We start from the raw sequence: 27,098 nt of genomic DNA, 5'->3' as shown, positions 1-27,098 counted from the left end.
TAAGAAACTCCCAAATCCACAAAAGCTCAAGAAAAAAAAAGGTTTTAACATGGAATTCTTTGTCATAAGATCAATGTTTCCTATGGAATCCATTTGGTTTTTCTTTTCTTTCTTTTTGGCCTTGGCTGTTGGGTGGTGGGAATGTGCAAGCAAAATGACTTTGATTCAAAGATAAATAATGAATGAGATAAGGTCGCGTTTGGCTGTCCCCATTATGTACACATACTGGTTCCAATTGTTTATCCTTAGCAATTGGAATGAGGCAACATTACACAGCCATTAGTGGAGGAAAAAACTAAAGCAGAGAGGAATTTCCTTTTCTTTAAGGCATCTGAACTACCTCATCTTGTGACTTGCAAAAAGGCAAATGTATCCTGTAGAAACCACATGTTCCAACTTGATTTATCCTGCAATTATAGCTTTTGAAAAGAAAGTTCAACGACTAAACCGACTACTACTGTAATAGGCCCAGTATTTGCAATCTTCTGGCCCTAAAAAAGCAGCCCATGTTGAAAACTTTTCCTATTAAAACATCCTTTTCACAAACTTCTAGCAGATCTTTCTCTGAAGGTTTTCAATCTCACATTTCCAGCTAGAAAAATGACGCCCCAAATGCCCAATCCTAATTCAAGCACAAACTCAAAGTTCATGATCCATCCTGATCATGTTATTGCACATCACAAATAAGAAGAATCAAATAAATGAGGTGGAAATTGTGGAAAGATAATGCACATTCAATGCTATTACCATATAATCATCAACGGCCGTTGAGAGAATAAATTACATACGGGCATAACAGCATCATGTTTGCGGCCTTTAACCTACCGTCGATAAATAAAACAAAATCTGCATTAAATCATAGATTGTCTATCTGCTCGAGAGAAGAAAAGTGAGCCTCAATTCGGTTCAGAGTTTCTTGATCAATATTAGTTTTATTAATCAACTTTGGCAATGAATAACCCAATTCTCTCCTCGAGTCTAAATCTTTCTTTGTAACTTGCTCCTTGGACGTGCCAGTCTCTTCAGATTCTGTTTGACTGGATGTTATGTCCTTGTGGAAAAGCTGATGTTTCACAGCCAAGCAAGATTTTAAATCCTCCTCATTCCTGGCTTTGTTTAGCTTGTCAATGAGATTACCTAAAGCTTGAGCTTTTTTGGCATGCCAACCTTTTTCCGTTTTGCACCCATCATTAGCATTCGTTTGGTCAGCAACCTTAACAGGTTCAGCTCCGTTGGTGACCTGATTGATGCTATCAGTAGCCTCGACTTTTTGAAGTTTCCTTAGTCCATCTTCAACAATTTTTCGTATTCTCTTTCTAGAGTTTTCTGATGTAACTGGATTTGATCCTAACTTCAACATCAATCCAGGTATCATTTCCTCAGGGTTGGATTCTGCAGCGGAGTTTATAGAGGGCCCATCCTTGGCAGACTCATCAATCATAGATTTCATGGAAAATATCTCCTCCAATAGATTAACATTCTGCATGTATCGATCAAAAGCTTCATTTTCTGCTTCAATATGCCCCTCCCGAAATTCCCTTAACTTAGAAAACCTCCATTCATTGATTGCAGCGGCATCCTAAGAACCTTCTCAAATTAGAACAGGCAATGTATGCGTTCAATAACTACATAGCAGAAGATAAATTGACTAACTATGAGCACCTTTCTAGTCAATGGCTTCCGTGAACGGAGTGGGATTTGCACATTGTTGAATTGAGAAAAGTTGCTTGAAAGATATCGAAGTGAATTTACTCTAAGCGAACTCCTGAAGCACAACCAACAAAAAGGAAACTCTCAACATGCACAACCAAAAGAAAAGGAGAAGTATGGCTTTGAAGTGTAAAGCTCAGAACATTGAGACTCTAATAATGATAGCCTAATTAAGCATGGTTGACATGGTTTTAGTACGTGTTGGATTCTTGGCTGTACCAAGTTGCATCACAGTGAAATAATCTGATGTCATCTTCAGGGGAAGAAAATTATCAAATTAACTTTTGAGTTCACAAAACGTTAGAAAATGGAAAATTCTATACAATCTTAAAACAATAATATCCTGAAGAGCCTAATTTTCAATGTCTGAGAAGACTTGTGACAAAAATCAGTAACTTCCAACCTTCCACCAAAAGTGTTAACAAATTTATTAGTGAAGAATACGACTGACAGCCCTTTGCATATTTAAATAATAAAAGACATGCATGACTGGTGCAGATAAGCCAATATGCTGAACGAAATTATATATAGCTAGTCAGGGGCAGATTAAAGAAAGGTGTAAAATAAAATCAAATGGTGTCTAGAACTCACATACTTACCCAGATGATGGATCTGCTGATTGCTTGTCAAATAGAGGAGAGCTAGATGAAGGTGTTTTGTCCGGAAAAGTTGCATTTGCTTTTAACACTACATCATAAAACCAATGGTATCAGAATCATGTACCAAAACTTCGATCTAACAATACCACAAGTCTTCCACAACCTCAAAACAAAGGCATAAGTGAAGACAAGTCAACAACAAAATATAAACATATGCTTATGCTTCAATTCGAAATGCCTGGCTAGTTTTTATTTACAAGATAAATTTTAAATATTTTGATCTATTTGTAGTAAGGGTTAGTCTATGGCAATTACTCAGCATCTGAGAAGTATCAAACAAGTGTCCCACAGAACAAAATTTTCTCCTACAATATAATATGTTTCAATAAGATAAAAGGTGGAAGAGAACTAACTAAAAGTGACCCGTCCTACCAATAAATCTAGGCTTCAATTAAGACGCTTCTTGATTATTATTATTTTTTTATTTTATTAAAAAAATTGGGAAACCCACCAAATTGCCAACTTCCTGGGAGTATCAAGTAATACATTCAGGTCATATAAACCACTCATCATGACATTTGACTACCATTAGAATAGAAGCAACTTATATAAAACTTCTTTCTCACAATTTCTTTTTATAGAGATCCTGGAATTATCTTCTGGAAAGAACAAGGACTCAGATCAACATTAAATGAAGGAGAGAATAAAGGGCAATTACAGCTAATTCTTTGGCTCTTTGAAAGACATGACTTTAAAGTACAGATTATGAAAAGATTCAACGTTTAGGAGAAAACGAAAAAACAGGCATAAATTTTGGAACAATTATCTTGCTGCCCTCTGCATTTATTAACACCCCAAGATGCTTTACACCAATTCAATTGGAAAAGACAAAATTTTAACCTTCAGTACAAGAAGCTTGATATTATAATTGTGTCCACCTTGTAAATGATGCTTTAACTCCAACTTAATTGAGGATTGATGGGTGGGGTATCTCTTTTTCCCTTTTTCCACTCACGTTTATCATCTCCTTTATTCTAATTCACCTTCCTGGCTTCTTCCCTTCCTTTTCTACAGTATTCGCCTCATACAACTGCAATTGGGCATCCCTTGTTCAATCTAGAATCTTCTAATGTTTCTTCTTATTTCCTTGATCGGTTGGCTTTTCTATCCGCCTAAAGGCTAGAGATGTTCATCTATGGACCCCTAATCCTTTGATCGAGTTTCCATGGAAGGTTAGGATTCTCACTCCACACCCACTATATTTTTCTCACTTTGAAAGGTTAGGATTCCCAAGGTCAATTTCTTTCCAGGGAAATCCATACGCAAAGCAAACTAACATTAGTGACCTTACCCAAAGACTGTCCCCTTTGTTTCTAGGACCTTAATAGAGAAGCTAGTGTAAGGGTGCCTTCTGACATGAACCACACTCTACAGATGCCAATTTTTAAATTCAATTTGAGAGTCCATGGTGTTGAAGTATACATTACTGTACATAAATATATTTTAACACATGCAATAGTTGCAAGTCTCTGCTAGGTTCAACGCCTCTTTAGGGTGTATCTAAGGATCTTATTGATTATCCATCGTCGCTTCCTCAACTACTGGAGCCCTTCTTTGTAACTATTTTAGTTAGTTTCCAGTGTAGAATTTTCCCTTTTTTTGTATTGCATACCTGTAGATATTTCTTTTTATTGGACACATTTTTATTTTCATTCATCTGAATGAAAGTTTGTTTGTCATGGGAGAAAGAGAGAGCACCAGATGTTACCAACCAATCAATTATGTCATTGGTTCTTAAAATGTATTGAACACAAGTTTCAACAATTTCCTATAAGAACGAGCAAACCAGGAAACACAATGTGCATTTGATGGCTGCTTTTTTTTCTTTAAATCGGAAGCAGGTTTTCACTGAGAAATGCAAGTACAGAAGTGGCCAAGCCAAAAGTAGGAAGTGCAAAACTTAAAAGGAAAAAATGGCAGCCACCATTACCATAAAATGGACTTAGTCGCTTTTTGTAGTACTTTTTTACTAAAATGTCTTTTTTTTTTAATCTCATTTCATCATCACTTGAAGATACAAGTGGGCATCAAAGTAAATTCATCAAATACAAATATATTTATGTTCAATATAATTATACTTCTCCAATTTAATATCAAGCAATGTATTTCCTGAAGGCAAGCAAAATGTTTGTCATCTTACAGTGTACTTAATGTTTTAAATAGCAAAAAGCAACTTTGAGGGCCTTTTCTTCTTTTGAGATTTAAGACATAGGCCTCAATTTAAGTAGAAGGTTTTACAAAAATCTAATGTAGAACGCATATAACTGACCATAATGATGATATAAATAGGAAAAAATAACCTCTCATGTATTCTTAAATATCAACATCATCACGACAACAATAGTAACAGCTATGTCATTCCTCTCACCATCATAAGTGGCGTAGTTGTAAAGCCTTAATATACTCTATTGAGCACATAAGCCTCTTTCAAACCAAAAAATAACAACCCTCAACGCCTACCATTAGTGTCTATCAAAACACTTAAGTGCATCTTGTGTTCTGAAAATCCCTAGTTTCTTTTCTAGCTCCGAAATTCCCATGGATGGAACCAGCCCACCATAATTCTACATAAGCTACGAGGGATGTCCCCTCCCCCCTCAATAAACCCCTACTACACACACAAGAAGGGGCGTGAATGGAGATGGTGATACCACGCTAGACACACGAATGATCTATGCAAATGAAGGTTGATAGACAATTGGCATTCATTAGAACGTCAGACAGTTGACATGCCATAGCAAAAAAAAATTAGCTATAACACTAAAGCCAATAGAGAGATCACTTTCTTACCGTGAATAGGGCATGGGTTTTGATTTCTCGCACAGCAGCTCTTGCATGATTCATAAGGACACCTGCATGAAATTCCATCTTAGGATAATATTGGTGAAGATTCTAAACGATGTTTCGGAAACCAAATATCAAAATCAGCTAATGAGCTAATACGGGGACCAAATAATATGACTAATCTACTTATGAAAAAAAAGTAAGATAAGTAGAAGTTCATTTTGAAAACTTTCCAAGAACCATTCCATTGATATTAGCAATAAACCAATCAAGAAAGGAAGAACTGACAGAAGAAAACAATCAGCACTCGAACAAACAAATCTAGGGCTTCTAGAGAATCATAAGTAAAGAGTTAGTCACAAGGAGAGTAAACAGCAGACCAAGAGATCACTAAACCTGGAACGAGCAACATTGCCACAAACCCTACATTTGGGCTTGTTGAGGCCGCGAAGGGTCTTCGGCGGCGTTCCAGTACGGTTCGCCAAGTGGTTGGAGGAAACCGCAACGTTAGCCGTGACAGCGCTAGCGGTGGTGGTAGTAGTGGTGGCGGTGTCGGAGCTGTTGTTGCTAACGGACGGCGAGGGAGCCGCCATGCAAGCAAACGAGACGAAAGTAGAAGAAACGAAGCAAAATTCGGAACTCAAAGGAGGAAAATTCGAAGAGAAAATGGAGAAAAGAGGATGGAAACTGGTAAATTAATGAAGAATTTTTGAAAGTTTGTTGAAGGGCGGGAGATTTGGGTATTTGTGTTTTAGTTTGGCGGTAACAGATCAGGAAATCGGGGACGGCGAAAACTGTAAAAGAGATCCGGCGAGCACCCAGTTCCCTTCCCTACACGGTTTTGGGGTCAAATTTTTAATTTAATTTCTTTTGTGCTACTTCTGTAATTAAGTTGGGTGAACATAAATATGTTACTCGGCCCAGCCCTTAACTTTTGGGCTTCTATATTGGGCTTCCCTATTGGGCTTCCCTATTGGGTTGGGCTTATGAAAAATTGGGTATTTCATTTTCAATGGAAATTAGATTTGAGGGGGAAAATTTTTTAAATTAGAGTAAATACCTTTCTATTTTGTACCTTGTTTGAAAAAAAACCTATAGCTTTAGTTTCAAATTACTATTATTATTAAATTCTTTATTTATATTCTCTCTGTTAGAGCTGGGCGAGCAAAATTTTTGGACCAACTCAAAATTTCGGGTTGGTTAAATTGGTAACCCAACCCTTATAGATGAGATAATAATTCTAACTCAGATTTTTCGAAGTCAATATACACTATTATTTTGTACGTGGACTCGAGAGATAATTTTTATGCAACTGTAATAACTTTTCAGGAAGTAAATACCGTTACGATTTTTCTTTTCCAGTTTTGAATTTTTTTTCGTAAAATTTTGTTATTTTCTTTTAATTTCTTGGCGGGTTTAGAGTATTGATGACTTTTAATACAAAACATTTTAATTTTTTTAGTCAATGTATTTTATGTTTTTTTTTTTTTTCAATTATTTTTAGTTGGAATGCTAAAATTAACTTATATATTGTTTTTTAGAAGTTCAAAGCTCAATAAATAAAATGGTTAATTTTTAAAATTCAACTACTACTAATTAATTGATTAAACTATAATTTTGAGATTTGTATTTATTTTGACTTCTTCGTTAAATTTTTAATATAATGTTATTTTAATTTCAAAAGTCTATTATAAAAATATTAAAAAAATTATTTTGTGTTGACCTTATAAAACATAAAATTTAATACCATTTTACAGTAATTTTATAATAAGGACAAAAATACTATTTGTTAAGAGGGAATGAAAAGAAAGAAGACGGTAATGGATAAGGTTTGGATAAGGGTTGCAACACATCTAAACAAGTGAAGTACATGTACTCTTTTTATACCCTTAAATTATCAACTTTGTCTTCTCTTATATCCCTTCTTCAACTTGTAATTTTGTCGAATTCGTATCTCTTTTATACGTGTCCTATTACACATTTGCCCTTCTCTTCCGTTCTTTTTAATTTATTTATGAGGAGACACGTGACCTGTTACGTAAATCTCCCTTTAATTCAAAATTGCAAAGAAGAATCCTATGAATCAATAATAATACGACTGCGATGACTTTGAAGTAGCATTAATTTAAGTATCAAAGAATGGTTGACAAGATCAAGGTGGCACATTAATGAGTAACTGATGAAGACATGTACTTAACCATTCGAGTATAGCTTAATGAATAAGACATGAATTACGATTAGAGATATTTGGTCCAGAACACGTAGGCCATACTCCGAATAGAGCAAAAATATCTCCATTTAAATGGGAAACAAGGGGAATTGGGAGAGATTTCTCATTATAGCTAAATAATTCGTAGACAAGTCTCTAACCCAACCCTATCTCCCCTCAACTTTGTTAAGGATATTTAGTACTTAATTATAATTTACCATATATATTATATTTGATTTTGGCAACGGTAGGTTTATTGTTCCTCTCATATTCTTATTTTACACAATATTCTCAACCTTACCTATTTATACTCTGTTCCACTTTTATATATATCTTCAAATAAATTATTTACCCATTATGTAAATTATTAAATTTATTAAAATATTTTACATTTTTAATATAAATTATATTAAAAAAATAAAAAATATTCATATATATATATATATATCTATCGTGGAGAAGTTGATTCTTCGCCAAATTGATAGAAAATTTGCAAGAATAAAAAATAAAATAGGAGGTGAGGACGGAAATGTTTCCTAACCCACCTCGCTCTATGGATATCTGTATGAAAGTATCCGCCTTTACATCAAATTTTTAGTAAAAAAAAAAAAACAAAAAAAAAATAATTTGATTAAATACTTTCAAACTTATTATAAAATGTACATCTCATTTATGGTTATATTTTGCAAATATATATATATATATATATATATCAAGTTTTTTTTTCAGTAAACATATTCAAATTATATCTTTGGGGAATAAAAAGTATTATTAATTGTTTTAATAAGTGGATTAAAATTATAAAGACTCCATAAATTAAACATGGCAGAATAATAGGCTCCAAGTTGTTGAACATGGGAGCGAGGAGCTTTCATGTGGTGCCAAGTCAGCTTCTATACAGCCTCATCTATTCTTTATTACACACAAATTAATTAATTAATTAATTAATTAATTAATTAATTGGAGAGAGCCACCACCGACGACTTTATGCATATACTATAGAGTATAATTGCTACCTCACATTTCAAACTATATAATAAAATTATGCTTCTTTAACTAATTTTGTACGCCTTTCTTTATTAGGTCAACAAAGCTAACCACCCATTATAAAAATTTAAATAAAACAATTTAGGTCCCTTTAATGTCACCAATCTCAAATCGACCCACTTTAAATCACTTTCTTAATTTATTCCTTGTATTATATATTATATATTTCAATAATTCAAATTTTGAGGGACTTTTAATTACAGAAGCGTACTTTAGGAAATGAAAGAAGACCTCATAGTCAAATAATGCTCAGTGATCACGGCCGTGTAGATTGAGTAGTCTAAGGCAAGTTTCCAGCCTGTTGTGGGTGTGTGTGGTTGGGGATATGCGCCATTATATTTAATAAATTTTTAAACTTAAAAAATAATTTTTTTTCACCTACAATATTTTTTCAATAATTGATTTATTAGACAATTAATTTCTATTAATTAAATTCATAAACACAGATTTAAAAATCTGCTGATCAAACCATCATTTATGGTTTTTGGATTTAGTATCGAAATTAAAAGCGAATAATTACATAAATTTAATGTTCAATGTCCAAAGTATTTAATAACAATCCGACCTTATACAAATTAAGGGTGAACTGTAACACATAATATATATATATATATATATATATATATATATATTTATAATGCCCCTAATTTTTTTACTTAGATTAGAGATGTCAATGTGTTATTAAAAACTTAATGAAACCTTTCAAACGAAGTTATGTACTTATACAGAAGGTTTAAGAGATAGGGGGCCAACCAAAGAAGATGGTAGTAGGAAGGGAGCACGAACAAGGTTACTTATGCTTTTTTCATTGTCAATATCCTTCAATTTAAAATAAGAAACGTCAACAAATGTTATACAGAAATATCAAAGTAAATTCGAGTACGAAAATGAAAACCTTAAACAATCTACAAACTATTAAGGAATTGCATACTACTATCCTAGCTTAGCTTCCATAAAATTTGTGTCGTGGCGCTTTAACTTTACCCGAAACATAATAGTAGCATGTGGCTTGAGTATTTTAAGAAATACTCAGTAAGTATTCCACTGTTGGGGTTAGATAATGCAAACACACACGTACATGATGAGATCTATCCTTTCTAAAATAACATGGCATGCCCTTGAGCTCTTTTCAATCCGACAAGGGTTAGATGTGTGTTACTTCCCCAAATATGGCTCATGCACTCAGCACATAGACCCACCAGGCGGGCTTGTATATAAATCCCCTAAACCTAGCTCGTCGGGCTATATGCACTAATGGGTCACCCGACACCACAGAGGGAAAGACCTGCATGATATCATGGGGAACATAAATATCGAAGGTACGAGTCCGTACTAACATAACATAATAGAGAAGTATCTTGAAACACATGACATACATAAATGCATGAGGTTTTTATGGCTTAAAATCATAGCATATAATAAGAATCAGTTCGTTCTTCCTTTCTTTCATGTCATAATACACATATGAGTAATGTACGCATAATACTCAATTATGGCTTTCATCATGCATTATTATTAGTATAGTATAGATATGTAACATGGCTTCATGTGACATGTCATAGCATCATAGGACTCACATACATAGTTCATAACATATATAACATGACATAATAGGACATCAGATAACATATATAACATAGCATCATAGGTCATCACATAACATAACAAATTCCTAATTGTGACACTTGCCGGAGCCATGGGGCGTGGGTCATCATACAACATATAATTCTTTCAAGGTAGAACATCATACAATACATCATACATCATACATCATACATCATACATCATACATTTCGGATAAGAATCACTTGTTTGTTTGGCATTGGCTGGAGTTCCTAAATATTTTAAAGTTGGTATGAGACTACATCGATGGCACCAAATTTGTGTACTTCGTTCTCTCTCGGGTGTGTGTGTGTTTCTGGTTAGAAGGTAGAACAATGCTTAATGGTTGAAGGAGGGAAGGATAATGGTTTAAGAGGAGGGAGCGTGATGGTTTCTTTCGCGAGATAGTCATCAGCTAGCCAAAAATCTCGCGATTTTCGACAATATTCAAAATTCAATTTTTTTTAAACTATTGTTTCAATATAATAAAACATTTTTGTCGACACTTTACGAAGATCTTTTATACTATATGTTAAAAAAAAATACAACATATATAAAAACGTGTTAAAATCAACTTAAGAATTGTTTACTTTCATACTTTTCATGAATAATCTTCTTACAAGGGATACATACTGACATATCATTCATTTATATCATACATGATTCATTCAGTGTTTTATAGGATACAACGTGAACATGGTACCGTAACATACACGAATGGACATATTAAAAATACATATATTACAATAGGACCATAAACATCACATATTATAATTCATAACTCGTAGATGAGTCATATAACACGTGTTATTTATATAATATACAATTCATCCAACTTAATTCGAAAGCCTAGTGATAAAAAGGAAAATGGGGTGAAATGAGTAATTAACAGATAAATGAAGTATAAAATGTGATAGAATCATGGTACATAGGTGTCAGAATTGTATGTCAGAATATCCGACATATGCCACGTTGTCACCTCCGACCGCATTCTACGGAGGTCTGAACTGAACAGCGAGGCAAGAGGCACTCACCTGCCTCACCTTGTTAAGTTTCCAAGAAAATGGGTATCAAACTTCCTAAATTATATCCTAATCCACTAATCATTAATTCCTGACCAAAAGTACATATAATATATATTATTTATCGACTAAATTAATAAATATATTTTGTATTTTATCCTTTTTTTTTTTTTAATTTATTTTTAAAAGTTTCAACCAAACTTTACACTTGGGAAAAATATTCTAGACCTTGACCTTAAAAAAAGTACAAAAATATATTGCCGTTATTATTTTTTTTTGTAATAAAAATTATGAATATTTTATTTCAAAATCTTTAGTATTTGTTTAAAATTCAGTCAAACTTAAAAAAAAGAGAAAAAAAAAAACTATTTTTTTTAACAACAAAATATTTTAAAACTTTTTTAAAAAATTTAAAAATACTCTTAGGGTTGTCATAAATTTTCAAACATATCATTAATATCCTTAATTTAAAAAGAAATTTTTTAAAAATTTAGTATAGGAACATAAATTGTTTATCAATACCCTGTAATTTATTTAGGTTTTTGTTAGCATATCAAGTTACAGTAAATGAGGCATTATATGAGTTCGCGTAAGTCTATGTAAGAAAAAAATAAAGATTTGGAGTGACCAAGAATATGTGCATTGTATTGTTAGACATATTTATATGACAAGAAACATTAAATCTAAAGGGAGAGGGAAAGATTAAGAATTTGTTAATTACTTAACAAAATTTAGGATTTAGAACTACTCAACGAATTCAAAGAATTCTAAGAATATTGTTAAGTACCTAAAAAAATTTAAGATTTAGAACTACTCAAGGAATTCAATGAACATCTTTAATAGGGTAGAGTGCCTTGACATAAGTGGTAATGAATTCAAGGGACGAAAGCAAGCTAATTTGGAGTTAGATAGAACTTCGGCTAAAATCATCAGTAGCTTTATTATTGGCATGGTTATATTTGATGTTAACACGTGCCCCGTGATTCTGCACGTGTCATATATATTGTATGTGTGAATTGTAAATGGATCAATATGCTTATGATATGATATGTATATGTTATAATATGTGAATGGTATGATAACACTTACAGTATGATGTGTTTAATGATATGTTTGAGATAGGATATGAGAAGGATGGATTAAACGTAATGTAATGATAGGAGTAAGATATGTTTATGAAACGTTAAAGTTAGGTTACGTATCAAAGTGCTATGGATATGAGAGATTGATACAAACGATATGGTCACGATCGATTGATAAAAGAATATGGTTAGGTTATGAGTAGAAAGGGATAAGATTATGATAGATTGATAGAACGACAACGTTAAGATATGTTCCTGTAACGATATGACTAAAGTACGTTCATGTAATGATAGACTGTGATAGGTATAAGAATGTTAAGACTATGATAAGTTAGGGAACAATATGACCACGAAATGTTTACGATATGATAGGATTATGATACGACATGTGAATGACGTGTATATATATGTGTGTGTGTGTGTTTGTGTTGTGGTATGATATGAAACATGTTATGGTATGAGATATGTGATAAATTGACATGTTCATGATATGATATATTGTGATGTCATATGTTATGGTATGATATGTATATGATGAAAATTGTTATGTCTTGAAGCATGAAATGTTATTGATATGATATATTTATGTAATTTGAATGATACGATATGATTGACATGCAAAACGATGAACTAGCATGAAATACAACCCCGACATATGCATGAAAGATATGATAAACGATATGTGAAATGATATGAAAAATGATATGATATGTATGGAACGCTAGCGGTGTTGTATTAAATGATAATAAAAATGAGAAAAAATGTTGGGACCTCATGCATTAGGGGATACCACTTACCCTTCACGATAGTACAGATGCATACGTTACGAGGCAGGAAAACGATCATTATGGTTATCATAATGCTGGGATGACCAAGCAGAAAAACGATCATTATGTTTATCATAATGTTGCAATGGTCAGACAGAAGAACGATCATTATGTTTAACCTAATGCTGCCGTGATGATTACTAGTTCTAATGGGTATCCGGCATAAGGAGCTCCCAGAGTATGCTCGCCTGACAAGGAAAGTGACCCAGCGGTGTGCAAACTGACTAGTGAGTCCATATTCGCACAAATGGGCTGTGTGTAGAGTATATAGTACACATCCAAGTTACCCGTTAGGATAATACCATAGAAAAATAGACTAATATAATAGGTCCTGTCATTGCATTCACATGTTCTTACATTTAACCCCAATAGTTGGTCACTTACTAAGTATTTCTTTAAATACTCAAACCATGTGCTACTACATTTTTCAGATTAAAGCAAAACAGTCTTATACGGTTGACGACAACATCGCAATTCGAGACCATTGTACATGTATAGAATAGTCGTATTTATTTTTTTAGAACGTTTATTTATTTTATTTATTTAGGGATGGGTACTTTTTTGTAAACTTCTTGGTAATTTAACAACAAATAATTTTGAGATTATTTTATTCGAAAAGTTGAGGCCACATTGAATTGAATGAATATCCAAAATTAAATCCAAACTCCACAACACAACCGCCTTATCCAAAATGATTGCTTTCTTTTTCTGGGGTCCATGACAGAAATTTCTAAAAATAACGAGGCGATAAAGCAATTATATAAATCCCAAGGGACTTTTTTGAAAATCTGGCTCTTTAAAAGCGAAAGCTGAATGTTTTTGTTGATGCAAAGTCACGACGGGGTCGTTTTGATCTGTTGAAGCCCACTCTCATCTCGCCACTACCACAGGCGTCTTTCTCTCTCTTTCTCTCTCTCTCTACACCACTTTGATTCTGTAAACTCCATTTCTCTCACTTCTTGCTATCATGGTGGAACCGGTGGAGCTACCAAGTCGACTCGGAATTCTTCCGTTCAGGAATAAGGTTCTTTTGCCCGGCGCCATCATTCGGATTCGATGCACTTCGTCCAGCAGGTACGCCTCAAGAATGCTACTGATTACATCTCTGTTTTCTTGCTCTGTCTTTTCCATGGATGATTTTACTTTAATGCAAAATCATGATGTGTTTTCCCGACCTTCAAATACATTCTGATTCACTTCATTTTGGTCTCTGCGATTTTGACCTTTTCTTTTATTCGGTAATTTGGTATCTCTATCTTTGGATCATCAATTTCTCGCCGTATCGTGATGTTCGCATTTTTTTTTAAAAGTGAGATACCGTTATTTGATTTTTTGGTTGTTTTTTTGGGCGATTGAGGAAGGTCATTTTGTCTAAAAAGTTCTGATGATCACTTTTCAGTTCAACTTGTATGGAACTGAGTTATAACTTTTCGGATTCCTGAATTAATTTCTTTATTGGGAAAATCTGATATTGGATACTACTTGCTTGGTAAATTTGTTTTTGCTTTATGAGATTGTGCACATTTTATGGACGTTGACGAAAGGTTGACGAGAAAAAATGTTTTACTATGGACGCAGTGTTAAACTGGTGGAGCAAGAGTTGTGGCAGCGAGAAGAGAAGGGGTTGATTGGTATTCTTCCAGTTCGAGATGATGCAGACGCATCAGCAATAGGGCCTGTGTTATCTCAAGGTAGTTGATTTGCTACGTTTTTCATAACCCATCAAGTGTTAGGTGGCTGCATTTTGATTAGAAATTACATTGTATTGTTCCGCGATGGATGTGTTCGTACTATTTCATCATGGAATGCTGAAGTAAAGATCATTAAACTCTTTCAAACAAACATAATGGTTAGGTGTGGGAAGCGATCCTGGAGATCGTAGCTCAAGGGCTCAATCTGGATCCTCTGACTCACAAAGAGTAGATGGGAAAAATCATCAGGAAGTAATTCAATGGCATTCAAGGTATAGTATCTATTTGTATCTAGTCATTTCATCATCTAGTTGTTACTATTTAATCAACCCCATAAGATAGCAGAAGCGCCTGTAAGTTTTTCCCTTTTCTCCCCCATTGGATTCAATGTCTTTCTCCATACAGCTCAATATACAAGTTTATCAATGTTGTTTATATAATTTTACAAAATTCAAGATGCGGTAATAGTTGAGATGCTGGTTCTCTAAAATTATTTTCATCAGGGGTGTTGCTGCTCGTGCCTTGCAGCTGTCTAGAGGAGTAGAGAAACCAAGTGGAAAAGTGACATATACGGTTGTGCTAGAAGGTTTATGTAGATTTTCTGTCCAGGAACTTAGCACCAGAGGAACATATTATACTGCAAAAATATCACCCTCAGAAATGACAAAGGCAGGTTGGTGGTCAAATGCATTTTTGTATTCTGTTAGTGGGTTTGGTTATGATTTTTTGGACCATTTTGATTGGTATGGAAATTTTGGTATTTTTCCCTCCATTCAGTTTCTGCAACAATTTATTCGTATTGGAAGTTAAAAGCACTCCGGGCTGACGCTAAGTTCTCCATGAAGGAGCTGACTAAACAAGGAAGAAGCCTAGATAAAATCACATTCTAACTAGGATAGTTTGTTTAAACACAAAGAACAGTGTTGTAGATCTTTCTTGCGTTGAAAAGGGCTCTAGATTAGAAGCAACCTGGAACACGTCATTCTGGAAGTGATAAACGAGGAACAACAATAATTTACTGTACACATGCACCTATATTCTAACTGACAAACAAGGAAAGTTACTCGTTAGCTGGTAAATGAACTACATCAAGACCGCAGATATTTAATAGGACTTGTCTTTAATCACCAAAGTGCTTCCCTATTAGATAACTTGTTTTTTACCAGATAGAAGTTGAGAGGCTACATAAGTTTCATTTAATGTAACTTGTTATAAAAAAGTTTATGGTTGATGTCATGATGAATTTAAAAGATCTAGTATTTAAATTTGGAACTAAGAACTTGGGGTTTGATAGGGTCAAAATGTATTTTGACTTAGGCGTATGTGTGTGTAAAAAGTTGATTTTTAATTTATGGTTTTGAAGGATTTACTGCCTTGAGAATGTATTAAGAACCATGATACAGTGTCAGGAGGAGGCATGTAAAGCAAAAATACTTACCCGTTGTGTATTTTGGGTTCTAGTGAACAGTCCCTGTGAAGCTTGCTTTCCTGTTTTATCGTATGCTTTTCTTTGAAAGTGGTTTTCCCTAAAGATTTTTTTGAGTTTGTTGATTGAAAAAATATGCTGTTTTTTTTTTTTTTTTTTTTTTTTTTTTTTAAAACTCATCTGCTGATGTTGCTCGTTGCTTCCTTCTTTCTCATCTTAATTAGAGATGGAGCAAGTGGAGCAAGACCCAGATTTTATTTCATTATCTCGACAATTCAAAGCTACTGCAATGGAGCTTATATCTGTTCTTGAACAGGTACTCAATGGTGATATCTCTTTTGTTTTATTGCATGGTTATTACCTTTACTTAGGGTGTCAAGAGATAGCATGTGTTTCATGAAATCAAGATTTTTTCATTTTTTTAACAGGAAACAATAATTTCATGAAAGCAAGATATGAAATAATTAATTTTCTGGCCTAGTCGTTTGACATGAAGCAAGATAATTGCTAAAGTTCTAGTTGAAAGAATTCAATTGGTTATTCCAAGAACTGTAATCGACAAATAATTTGCATTTGTTAGAGATGGTTGAATTATTGGAAGGTGCTTCTTTCTCTAGTAGGGACAATAAAATAATATAGAAGACTGATCCAGGGGCTGTTTTCTTTTTATCTCTTTGGTGAAATGCAAGTTGTATTTCCCTCAAAGTTATCAAGGTGTGGTTATTCCGGCATTCATTGTGATTATGGATAGAAAAAGAGGGGATTTAATCCTTCGTTGGTGATATTTCTTCTTTAGAGTGTCCTTCTTTCATCAATCTTGACCTATCCCTTTTTGGCCTTCCAAATTCTATGGACTTAAAAAAGGATGAAACAAGCTTTGGAAGATGAAGTTGTCACCTCTAGGACCGAGAAAGAATTTTTAAGCTCACCTATGCATGGAATAGTTGAGACCTTAGAGAATATTATTAATGTCTCAGTTGGGTCGGAAAACACAACTTATGAAGATTCAAGGAAGGCTGAAATTAATGGCCAAGAGTTGCACGTGTAGGAAGCATTCATTGATTTAGAAAATGAGAACTTAATAACTTCAGGGGATATCAGATTTAATACTCGAAGTATGCTTGAGTTAGATTCATCTCTCTCTTTGTTGCTGCCCCACAAGAATTAATTCAATCAAATCCGTTCTTCTGCGTTCCAATGGTATTAAATGAGTTAGGTTTCTCATCCAAGACATGAAATGACGTGGATTTATCATCCCAAGAAATGAAGCATAACTTGAGAAATATTACTCTGCCTTCGAACATTTAGAAAATTCAAGCATCATCGAAGTAAAAGATCGTGATATGAAAACTCTAGCCACTTGAATCTAAGAACCCTCGTGGATATGCAAACCCCTAGATCACAAATGTTGAAACCCCAAAATCAAGATGATTTCATCTCAAATGGTATGGAACTCTTGTGAATAAGACCTTTAGATCTAAGATATCAAAGAACTCCAAAACGATAAGAAATCACCTCAAGAGAAAGTAAGATCTGGATTACCTTGTTGATCAAATATCTCAAAGCAAGAAAAACTTGTCTGAAATCTGAATCACTCCACGAGGAAGATTGATCAGGTCAAGCTTGAATGATTCTAAACATGCAACTTAAACTACATAGAATTGCAGAGAAACGTAATTCTAGACTAAAAGAAAGCACAAATGCTATTTTTACTATATTTTTCAAATCTACTTTACAAAGACAACATACGTGGCTTTATATAGCCTCAAATGAAACCATTGACCTTCCATGATGCATTTCAAGAGTTCTAACCTTCCTATCTTACGGCCATAAGTAGTATGTAAACGTAACCTAAAAAGTAAATCAAAAGTCTTAAAACAAAGAATACACTAATAAAACACCATAAATCTAAATTTCAATTATCTATCAAGAATTTATAACCATCTAAGAATAAATGAAGTTCTCCTTGAAGTATTTTGAAGCCCTTGTTGTATAAATGAAGCTTGATTCTTCTAAATGAGACTTGACTTCATTTCATGTAACTTGACTTTATCTTGTCATAATTGGACAACTTCTTCACAACTTCTTGAAGTTCATATTGTACGATTTAGATGCCGCGATTTATATAGATCATTTTTATTGCAACTTATTCAAAACATCACCCAAGGAAAATTCCCTCTGCCTGTATGAATTTTATAGCCTCTGCTTTAAACACTCTTAATGATGATGTAGTTGAAGAATCTTGTTAAAGGTTTTGATTCCAGTAAAAAAGCAATGGAATAATCATGAATTTGAACTAAAGGAAACAAATTAGCCGAAGTATATTATAAACATGTGTTTAGCTGGATCAACATTTTCTAAGGGCGTTTCACAATCTTCTAATGTTCATTCAATTCCCACTTCAGTTCCTTATAATGAACCAGGTAATGAATCTGAGGTTAGTTTGAGCAGAATGTAGTTGGATTCTCCAGTTAATTCTTTGGACAATAACAATGTGGAAAAGAAGTTAAGGAGCCATTTCCGAATCACATCTTAGAATCTCAAATTCCATGCATGTTTTCCTCTTTAATTGAGCTGATTTCACATCCTAGAATCTCAAATTCCTGCATGTTTTCCTCTTTAATTGATCTTAGTGGTTTACAGATGCAAGAAATTCCGTTGTAAAATGCCTCAGGAAAATGTTAAGAGGACTCATAAGAAATACTTTTAATGTTTCAATGAAGATTTTTTTTTTTTTTTTTTTTTTTTTTTTTTTTTTTTTTTTTTTTTTTTTTTTGTATTCCCATTGTATTCTTTCATTTGATCTCAATGAAAACTTAGACTTTTCATTAAAAAAAAAAAAAAAAAAAAAAAAAGAATCAATGATCAATGGAAAATTTTGTTTATCAACGGAGATTTTACTTTTCTAGATTATATTTATTCCGATCTCTGTTAAAACCAAGTCCATTAAAGTTCATCTATCACTTATGTAATTACTATATACGTCTATGTCATCTCTGGGATAGTAATTCACACCTTTTTCCACTTCTAGAAACAAAAAACTGAAGGAAGAACAAAAGTTCTTTTGGATACAGTTCCAGTTCATAAACTGGCTGATATATTTGTTGCCAGTTTTGAGATGAGTTTTGAAGAGCAATTATGCATGCTGGATTCGGTTGACTTAGGAGTAAGGCTTTCCAAAGCAATGGAGTTAGTTGACAGGCATTTACAGGCAAGTCTTATATCAAAGAGTAAACAATAATGAATGTTCTCTTCACTTTTCCCTTTTCTTCTTGTGGAGTCATGTTGTTATTAACTTGCAACAGTCAATACGTGTAGCAGAGAAGATTACGCAGAAAGTAGAAGGACAATTATCAAAATCACAGAAAGAATTTCTCTTGCGTCAGCAGGTTAGCTTTCTCACCGTAATTATAGTTCTTCTGTAGTCGAGCAGTAGGAACATCATATTATATCCAAGATTTTTGTTCTTTCACGTTGTTATTGAGTTTGTATACATTATCACTACAAGATGGATGGGCGTTGGAGTTGATGCTTTATCAATGGTGTCATGTCTAATGGCATGTTATTTATCTATAATTGTGAAAGTCCACAAGTTTGTTGAATTCTATTTTGCTGTATACCTGCCGTCTTAGCTATCGATGCATATGGTTTTACATTATTAACAACCAAGTATGTTGAATTCTATAGTGTCATTTTTGGTTTTTACATTAGTAACATCTAACAATCTTTTCAAACAATCGGCTAACCTCAACACCTTTAGTTAATTTTATTACTTTATTAGAAATGCTATGTTCAACTTAAATATAAACTGATTGTGGTTTTGATTACGTGTTTGTTCCAATTTAATTTCATTTTCAAGTAATTTAATTTACTGAGGTTCTTATTGAGATTAATTTCAATTTTTTCTGAGAAATCTGTTGTTATGGTCATCTGACAAAGGTCAGGTTTCACCATGTGATTCGGTAGATGGTAATTAGTAGGTAATACGAATCTGATGACTGGCGTTGCTGGCTCATCATAACTATCCTAGACTACCAACCACCCTTGCCATTTATTGCATGATGTGTAGATGAGGGCAATAAAGGAGGAGCTTGGTGATGACGATGATGAAGATGATTTTGTTGCCCTGGAAAGAAAGATGCAAAGTGCTGAAATGCCTGCCAATATCTGGAAGCATGCTCAGAGGGAGTTGAGGTATGACTTTCTGAGAAGACATAGTATAGGTTTCTTTTTTATGCAGAAAAAGTTTTTATTTGCTAACCACAGTTAGGACTAGCAAAACACAGGGAAAAAAGATAGTGAAATAATTTCTCCTTGTTTTGTTTTGTTTTTTATTGTTCAAATGGTGGTTATATCTAATCTTGTGGTGGGACGTGTAGTCTGACCGTTGGTTTTACAGCTTGATAAAAGCGGATGTTTGAAGAATTTTTCTGAAAATTATATCTTTGAATATTATTATCTGATATGATACATGCAGTCCTAAAAAAAAATAAGAAAAGAAAATGCGTGTGCCATTGCTTACAAGTATAAGAACTAAGTGCTTCAATTAATTTATTGCTCAAAGATAGGAAAAAAAAAAAAGTCCAGTAAAAAGCTTTACTAAGTGTACCCTTCGTTATCGGTGAGGGAAAAAAAATCTTAAACCTTGTAGAGATACAGGGTGATAAGTGAATAACGAACTGAATTTTCCTCCCACTCATTGGGTGTGCTCAATCAAAGATTGTAGGCCTCCTAGGGCAGTCCTGAGGGAACATCAATGTCTTGGACTCTAATCTTCAGATGGAAAACTTAATAAATAAAATCTCTTGATTTCCCTTGCTGCTAGTGTGGGGGCATGCAACATCTTCCCATGGATTAGTGAGGGTGCCCGCAATAAAATGGTCACTACAATTAAAAAGAACATAAGAAATGCCTCAAAAGACCGGTCCATTGGAGTAAATAAGGAGTGTGCCCTTGTGCTTGGGCTTGGGTTATGTAGAATAAACTAGACTCTCTCCTGCCACTTTTGGAGGGTAACTGGTACAGGAGGTAGGTGAGTTACCATTTAACAGCTTAATGTTTTTGTTGTACCATTTGTTTTCTTATATGTTACTACTAGAAGATCTCTGTTAAGCATTATTGTGTTAACTGTTAGCTGCTGTGAAGGGGATCTTTTGCCTTTCTGAGCTCTTTAGTATATCAGTATTATCAAGGAATTCCTATCTGTAGGCTGCAACATTTGGTATCAAAATGATATCCTTGTCTGGAGAAAAGGCGGCCACTGGTAGAGGCCTAACATGTTCTATTGTCAAGTACCAAGGGAAGTAGCTTTGTGGTGCTATACGCAATATCAAATATGCACAACCAACCTTGGAAACTGGCTAGAAAAATTAATGTTTCTACAAAAAATGATCAATGACATTAACGTGCCTTTGATTTTGATATACTCTATCATGGTTTGCTAATTTTCCTAGCTGCATTCTGAATCTCTGATCAGCTGAGATTTTTATATAACGGCCAATTTTTCACCTTTACTTCTATAACCTTCATAGGAGCCTTAAAAAGATGCAACCTCAACAACCTGGGTACAACAGTTTGCGTGTTTACCTTGAGCTTCTAGCTGACCTTCCTTGGAAAAAGGAAACTGAAGAACTTGAATTAGACCTGAAAGCTGCAAAGGAACGTCTTGACAGTGACCACTATGGTTTGGTCAAGGTCAAGCAACGAATTATTGAATATCTTGCTGTTCGGAAGGTAACTTGATGTCTAACATTTTCTCAATCCTCAATATTTTTATCTTGAGTTTAAGTTTGGTATGTTATATGATGACACCATCCAACATTTACAGCTTAAGCCAGATGCAAGAGGGCCCGTGCTCTGCTTTGTTGGGCCACCAGGTGTGGGAAAGACATCTTTGGCATCATCTATTGCTGCTGCTCTGGGCAGAAAATTTGTACGCATATCCCTGGGTGGTGTTAAAGATGAGGCTGACATTAGGGGTCATAGGAGGACATACATTGGAAGCATGCCAGGGCGTCTTATTGATGGACTGAAGGTCTTCCCCTCTCCTCCTATTGGTTTAATAACTGCTTTTTCACATTTTTTATTTAGCCAAAGCTTCTTTCAGGTTACTGTTAGATTTGACTTTTGTTTGGTTGATCACAGTCGATAGTGTTTGATGCTTCTTGTACAATCCATTTGTGTCTGGCATCATTTATCCTAATCTTACCTTGTGAGCTTTAGTCTGGATGTTTTTCCTTTCAAGAAGGCTAAGGTTCTTATCAATGGTAAGAAATCGTTGGGAGTGTGGTTAGGAAGGAATAGGAGAATATTTTTAAGGGTAAGGAAAGAGACTTTTTATTTTTTAGGCATTTCTACTTTTGCTGATTTGAACTGAGAGTGTCTTAGATATAAATTTTGTTGTTATTCTTCTCATCTAATTGCAGTTGATCGACTTTTTCTTAATCTTTGGGTGACTAGGTTTGATGCTTTATCTACCCTTGAAATTTCTTTTTTAACATTTGACAGAGAGTAGCTGTTTGCAATCCAGTGATGCTATTAGATGAAATTGATAAGACAGGATCTGATGTGCGGGGAGATCCAGCTTCAGCTCTTCTGGAGGTTCTTGACCCTGAACAGAACAAAAAGTTCAGTGATCAGTATCCTAATCTAACATATTTTATTTATCTGTACACAGCCCGCATTTTGGTCATAGAGTTAGCTTTTAGCTTCTGTATGTTTTTATGAAGGCAGGGATGAAGGTAAGAATAATTTAGTTTTAAAAATTGAATGTTAAGCATTAGGGCATTGATAACTTCATTTTTGTAATCAAGTGTTATTTGGTCCGTCGTTATGGATATTCCTGGTGAATAAATGTTTTCTTGGAAAAAAAAGAAAAAAAAAAGGCAGCTATGGAGTTCAAAGTACTGGTTCTGAATTGAAGGTTTTAAATAGATCAAAACTTCAATGTTCTTGGAAATGTCTGCCGAGGCGTCAACTTTTTTCTTCTGTTTGTGAAATTTGTTTTTGTGAGAGTTGAAAGAAATAATAGGCTCTTAAGGAAATAAATAGTGATTGAATGTCAAGGTTTCATATTTGAAAAGAAATGATACTTATTGAGGATGAGGTTGAAATCATGAGTGAGCTGCATAATCAGCTTAATCTTTTTTTTTTTTTTTTTTTTTTTTTTGTAGGAACGTTGTGTAGATTTTGCATTTCGTTTTTTCTCTTTGCTGTCCTTTTTGTGGTTAAGTATATAATTGGTGTCCATACTATTTCTATGTACTCACATCTAAATTTGCTAAGTATGTTTTGTGCTTAGTGCTGTTGCAATTCTAGAACTGTTTCATTTTCCTCAAGTTACTCGGTGTGATTCTTTAACCAATGATCAACAGTTATTTGAATGTCCCATTTGACCTTTCAAATGTTGTATTTGTGGCCACTGCTAACAGAATGCAGCTCATACCTCCTCCTCTTCTAGATAGGATGGAAGTCATTGAGCTGCCTGGATACACACCAGAGGAAAAACTTAAGATTGCAATGTACCATTTGATTCCACGAGTTTTGGAACAGCATGGGTTAAGCGCTGAATATCTTCAAATTCCAGAGGTAGTTAACTCTTACTGTAATGGTTACAATTAATAGTTCTATCAATATGATAATTTCCAGAATGTCCTTCTCACTGGTATCAGACGAGTACAACTGGAAGATGTTTCAAGCGTCTATTGACTGTCTTTTGCTCACTCTTTTCTAGTTCTACCATCATTCTCTTTACTCTATCAATCCTACATTCATCATGAGCCAAACGCCTACCCTCCCCTGCTCAATAGCCTTGCGTACCGTGCCCATTATTCCTTGTTTTCCCTTTCTCTATTCTTGCATGTGTACATATATTTGTACCATTGGGGGCCTATTGCAGTGCTAATTGCTGTGTATGCTCTAAGAACTATCGGAGGCTCTATTACAACTATGAATATCCGACAGAACCTTTGTGTTGGCTGTCTCATGATTCTTGCTTCTGGGGGTACTTACTGTTCCAATCTTACTGCTATCCAGTATTTCTTTTGCTGTCCCAAAAGTAGGAAGGCTAGGTCTGACTGTGATATGGTATGATGATTAGAAATGCATGCACATTTTTATTTTTCTTGTGTTGAATAATTCTCTTGAGCCTGTTTGGTTATGCGATCCTACAACATATAATGTGTAACAGCTTGTCTTCAACTTAAAACGGGTTTCTTTCCATCTATGGACATGCAGCATCAATGCCATGTGTTGTTTCACATCTCTTGTACAATTTTCTGTATTATGTATGAAAACAATTTACAAATATATTGTTTATTGTGATAGGCTATGGTTAAACTTCTGATTCAAAGATACACTAGAGAGGCTGGTGTACGAAACCTCGAGAGAAATTTGGCTTCCTTGGCTCGTGCTGCTGCTGTTAGAGTTGTGGAAAGGGATCAAACTGTCCCGTTGAATAAAGATGTGCATCAAGTTTCTTCTCCTCTGTTGGAAAATAGATTTTCTGATGGAGGTGAAGTAGATATGGAGGTCATCCCAATTGGAGCAGATCACGAGATACCAAACCCATTGAGGATAGCCTCTCCATTGGTTGTTGATGAGGCTATGCTTGAAAAAGTGCTTGGGGTAATAATTCTCATGACCTTGTGTGTGTTGTTAAATAAATATGTGCCAGTCCCTTGAAAGTTGAAACTATCACTAGTAGACATGCTATTTAGAAAGCTTCTTATCCTCTCTTCTTCTTGGTTGGAATTTTTAGAAAGCATATTCCATATGTATTTTTATTCTTGTTTCTGTGTTGCAGCCTCCACGGTTTGAGGACAGAGAAGCAGCAGAGAGAGTTATAACACCTGGGATATCCGTTGGATTGGTTTGGACTGCCTTTGGGGGAGAGGTTCAGTTCGTGGAGGCTACAGCAATGTCAGGAAAGGGAGAATTACATCTCACTGGCCAGCTTGGTGATGTCATTAAAGAATCAGCTCAGATAGCCCTTACCTGGGTATCATATTCATCTTGATACTTGTGTTTTCATATACATATTTTTATCACTACAAATGAGTAATGATTGACCTTTACTGGTTCTATGTCATAAATTCTACACTCAACAATCTTTCTATGCTATAATTTAATATTGTAGATCATTCAATCGTGTTATATAAGGATCACATCTACCATCATTTTTTCTATTCGTTGGCTTCGATGACCTACCTTGACTTAACTCATAGGACCTTGATAGTAACCCTCTAGTGGTTATTACAGTCCATGATGTTTTGACTTAGAAATCACTACTAATACCTGTATACAAGGTTTTCACGTCCATGGTGCACATTTAATGGCATTGTTACCTTTTACAGATATTTTCAAGGGGTTGACCATTGTATAATTACAGGTAAGAGCAAGGGCGACAGATCTGAAACTGGCAGCTGCTTGTGAGTCCAATCTTTTGGAGGGTCGTGATATTCATATACACTTTCCTGCTGGTGCGGTGCCTAAGGATGGGCCTTCAGCTGGTGTGACTCTTGTAACAGCTCTGGTCTCATTGTTTGGTCGGAAAAGAGTAAGAGCTGATACTGCAATGACAGGAGAGATGACTCTGAGGGGTCTTGTTCTACCTGTTGGTGGCATCAAGGATAAGGTATATCTAATATTTTTCTTCTTACTGTATTTTGAACGTGTATTAATATTTTCTTTCTCTACCAATTCCTTTTTGTTCTTGTAAAAGTAGTTACAAAATTTTGAATTAACATGTGGTCTACAAGTTTCTATGCATGTATGCCGATTGTGATGCCCAGTGGGATTCGGTCACGAGGCCTTCTTGTAATTGTAATTATGGGTCAAAGTCCTTCCTCAGTAGTTAAAATTAGGCACCTTTTTTTTAGGCTTTTTTTTTTCTGCTTGTATGCTTTCATGAAAGTGCAATTTTCTTTCTTTTTTTTTTTTTCTTTTTTTTTGAAGAATGCTTACACCTTTATTGATATCATCTATTGTTTACAATATATTTTGTGTATCACTATCATGAAAGTGGTGTGTTCCTCTAGAGAAATTGTTAGCCATCCTTGGGTTCGTGGTACACTTTGCATTGAATTCTCTATGAGAAATCTCTGGTCTCGAAGCTTTCAGCTCTGACCTCTGTTTGAGGGTGTGAATGTTTATATAATAAGCATTCATGTCCAAGAAATGGATTAAAACATGTTCGTGGATTGTGAATGGCTAATGCAAGTGATCTTTTACAGATACTAGCTGCACATCGTTATGGGATAAAGAGGGTTATTCTACCAGAGAGGAATTTGAAAGATTTAGTGGAAGTTCCTTCAGGCGTGCTTGCTAGTTTGGAGGTAAGATTCAATATACATGCAATTATTTGTATAGGAATGGGCCTTATTACTATGTTAGTATCACTATTGGAATTATCCATCCAATGCTTATTACTTGTTTTCTTCTTATTAGATAATATTAGCCAAGCGGATGGAAGACGTACTCGAGCAGGCTTTTGAAGGTGGGTGTCCATGGAGACTACACTCGAAGTTATGACAAGAATACGTGGCGAGATTATCATCTAGAACCCGAATAATTGAACATTAGCACGTTGCCTTATCCATCGGGTAAAATACGCTATCAATTTGGTTGAAGCTAGTGCTGGTGCTGGCTAATCAAAATATGTGATGATTTCTCCATGTTCTGGTCAATTCTTCTGCAAGAAGGAAGTCACCCAATTTGCTGCAGAAAGTTGCAAGTCTTTGGATCCTGTAACCATATGCATAAAAAACCATGGTATGTAATATTCTTTCATCTTATCAAATGCTCATCTACTGCAGTTGAGCCCCCAGTTATCGTCATTTTTATTCTCGTGCTTATTCGTCCTGTAATTATGAAAACGTCTCGTATTTATTATAGAAGCAAATCTTATCCCTCCCTCTATAGCGTTTTTAAGGAAGTGTATGTATTTTTAAGTACACAGGTTGGGGCTGTACTGAAAGGGTATATTGATGTATAACTAATCTAACTAAATAAATACAACTGGTTCAACCATTTGATTTCAT

The 27,098-nt window shown here is 34.5% G+C and overlaps 2 protein-coding genes across 5 annotated transcripts; one reads left to right on the top strand and one right to left on the bottom strand.

The window, feature by feature from the left end:
* Nucleotides 1-682: 682 nt before the first annotated feature.
* On the bottom strand, nt 683-6,018 carry LOC111799780 (uncharacterized). The gene is made up of 5 exons (XM_023683259.2): nt 5,550-6,018; nt 5,160-5,221; nt 2,310-2,397; nt 1,663-1,765; nt 683-1,579 (listed from the first exon to the last, which is right to left on the bottom strand). Exons 1-5 carry the CDS (start codon nt 5,744-5,746, stop codon nt 857-859), a joined length of 1,173 nt encoding a protein of 390 aa, XP_023539027.2. The 5' UTR covers nt 5,747-6,018; the 3' UTR covers nt 683-856.
* Nucleotides 6,019-13,790: 7,772 nt separating this feature from the next.
* On the top strand, nt 13,791-27,097 carry LOC111785756 (lon protease homolog 2, peroxisomal-like). 4 transcript variants are annotated; one of them, XM_087126356.1, is made up of 17 exons: nt 13,791-14,016; nt 14,521-14,633; nt 14,797-14,905; nt 15,137-15,302; nt 16,284-16,375; nt 19,171-19,270; nt 19,365-19,448; nt 20,129-20,253; nt 21,591-21,792; nt 21,887-22,093; nt 22,567-22,697; nt 23,433-23,646; nt 24,385-24,684; nt 24,863-25,057; nt 25,448-25,693; nt 26,292-26,393; nt 26,506-27,097. In XM_087126356.1, the coding sequence occupies exons 1-17, from the start codon at nt 13,910-13,912 to the stop codon at nt 26,587-26,589; spliced, it is 2,577 nt and encodes an 858-aa protein (XP_086982482.1). In that variant the 5' UTR covers nt 13,791-13,909; the 3' UTR covers nt 26,590-27,097. The 4 variants fall into 4 exon arrangements, with proteins under 4 accessions (XP_086982482.1, XP_086982481.1, XP_086982483.1 ...); XM_087126355.1 differs by having other exon boundaries at nt 13,792-14,016; nt 15,137-15,306; nt 19,091-19,270; XM_087126357.1 differs by lacking the exon at nt 13,791-14,016 and having other exon boundaries at nt 15,162-15,306; nt 19,091-19,270.
* The last annotated feature ends 1 nt before the right edge of the window (nt 27,098 follows it).

This window comes from Cucurbita pepo, chromosome 8 (genome assembly GCF_057944985.1).
Source record: "Cucurbita pepo subsp. pepo isolate OVF chromosome 8, ASM5794498v1, whole genome shotgun sequence".
Lineage (NCBI taxonomy): Eukaryota > Viridiplantae > Streptophyta > Magnoliopsida > Cucurbitales > Cucurbitaceae > Cucurbita > Cucurbita pepo.
Note: the sequence above shows the minus strand (reverse complement) of the source record. Positions and strands in the feature narration are given on the sequence as shown.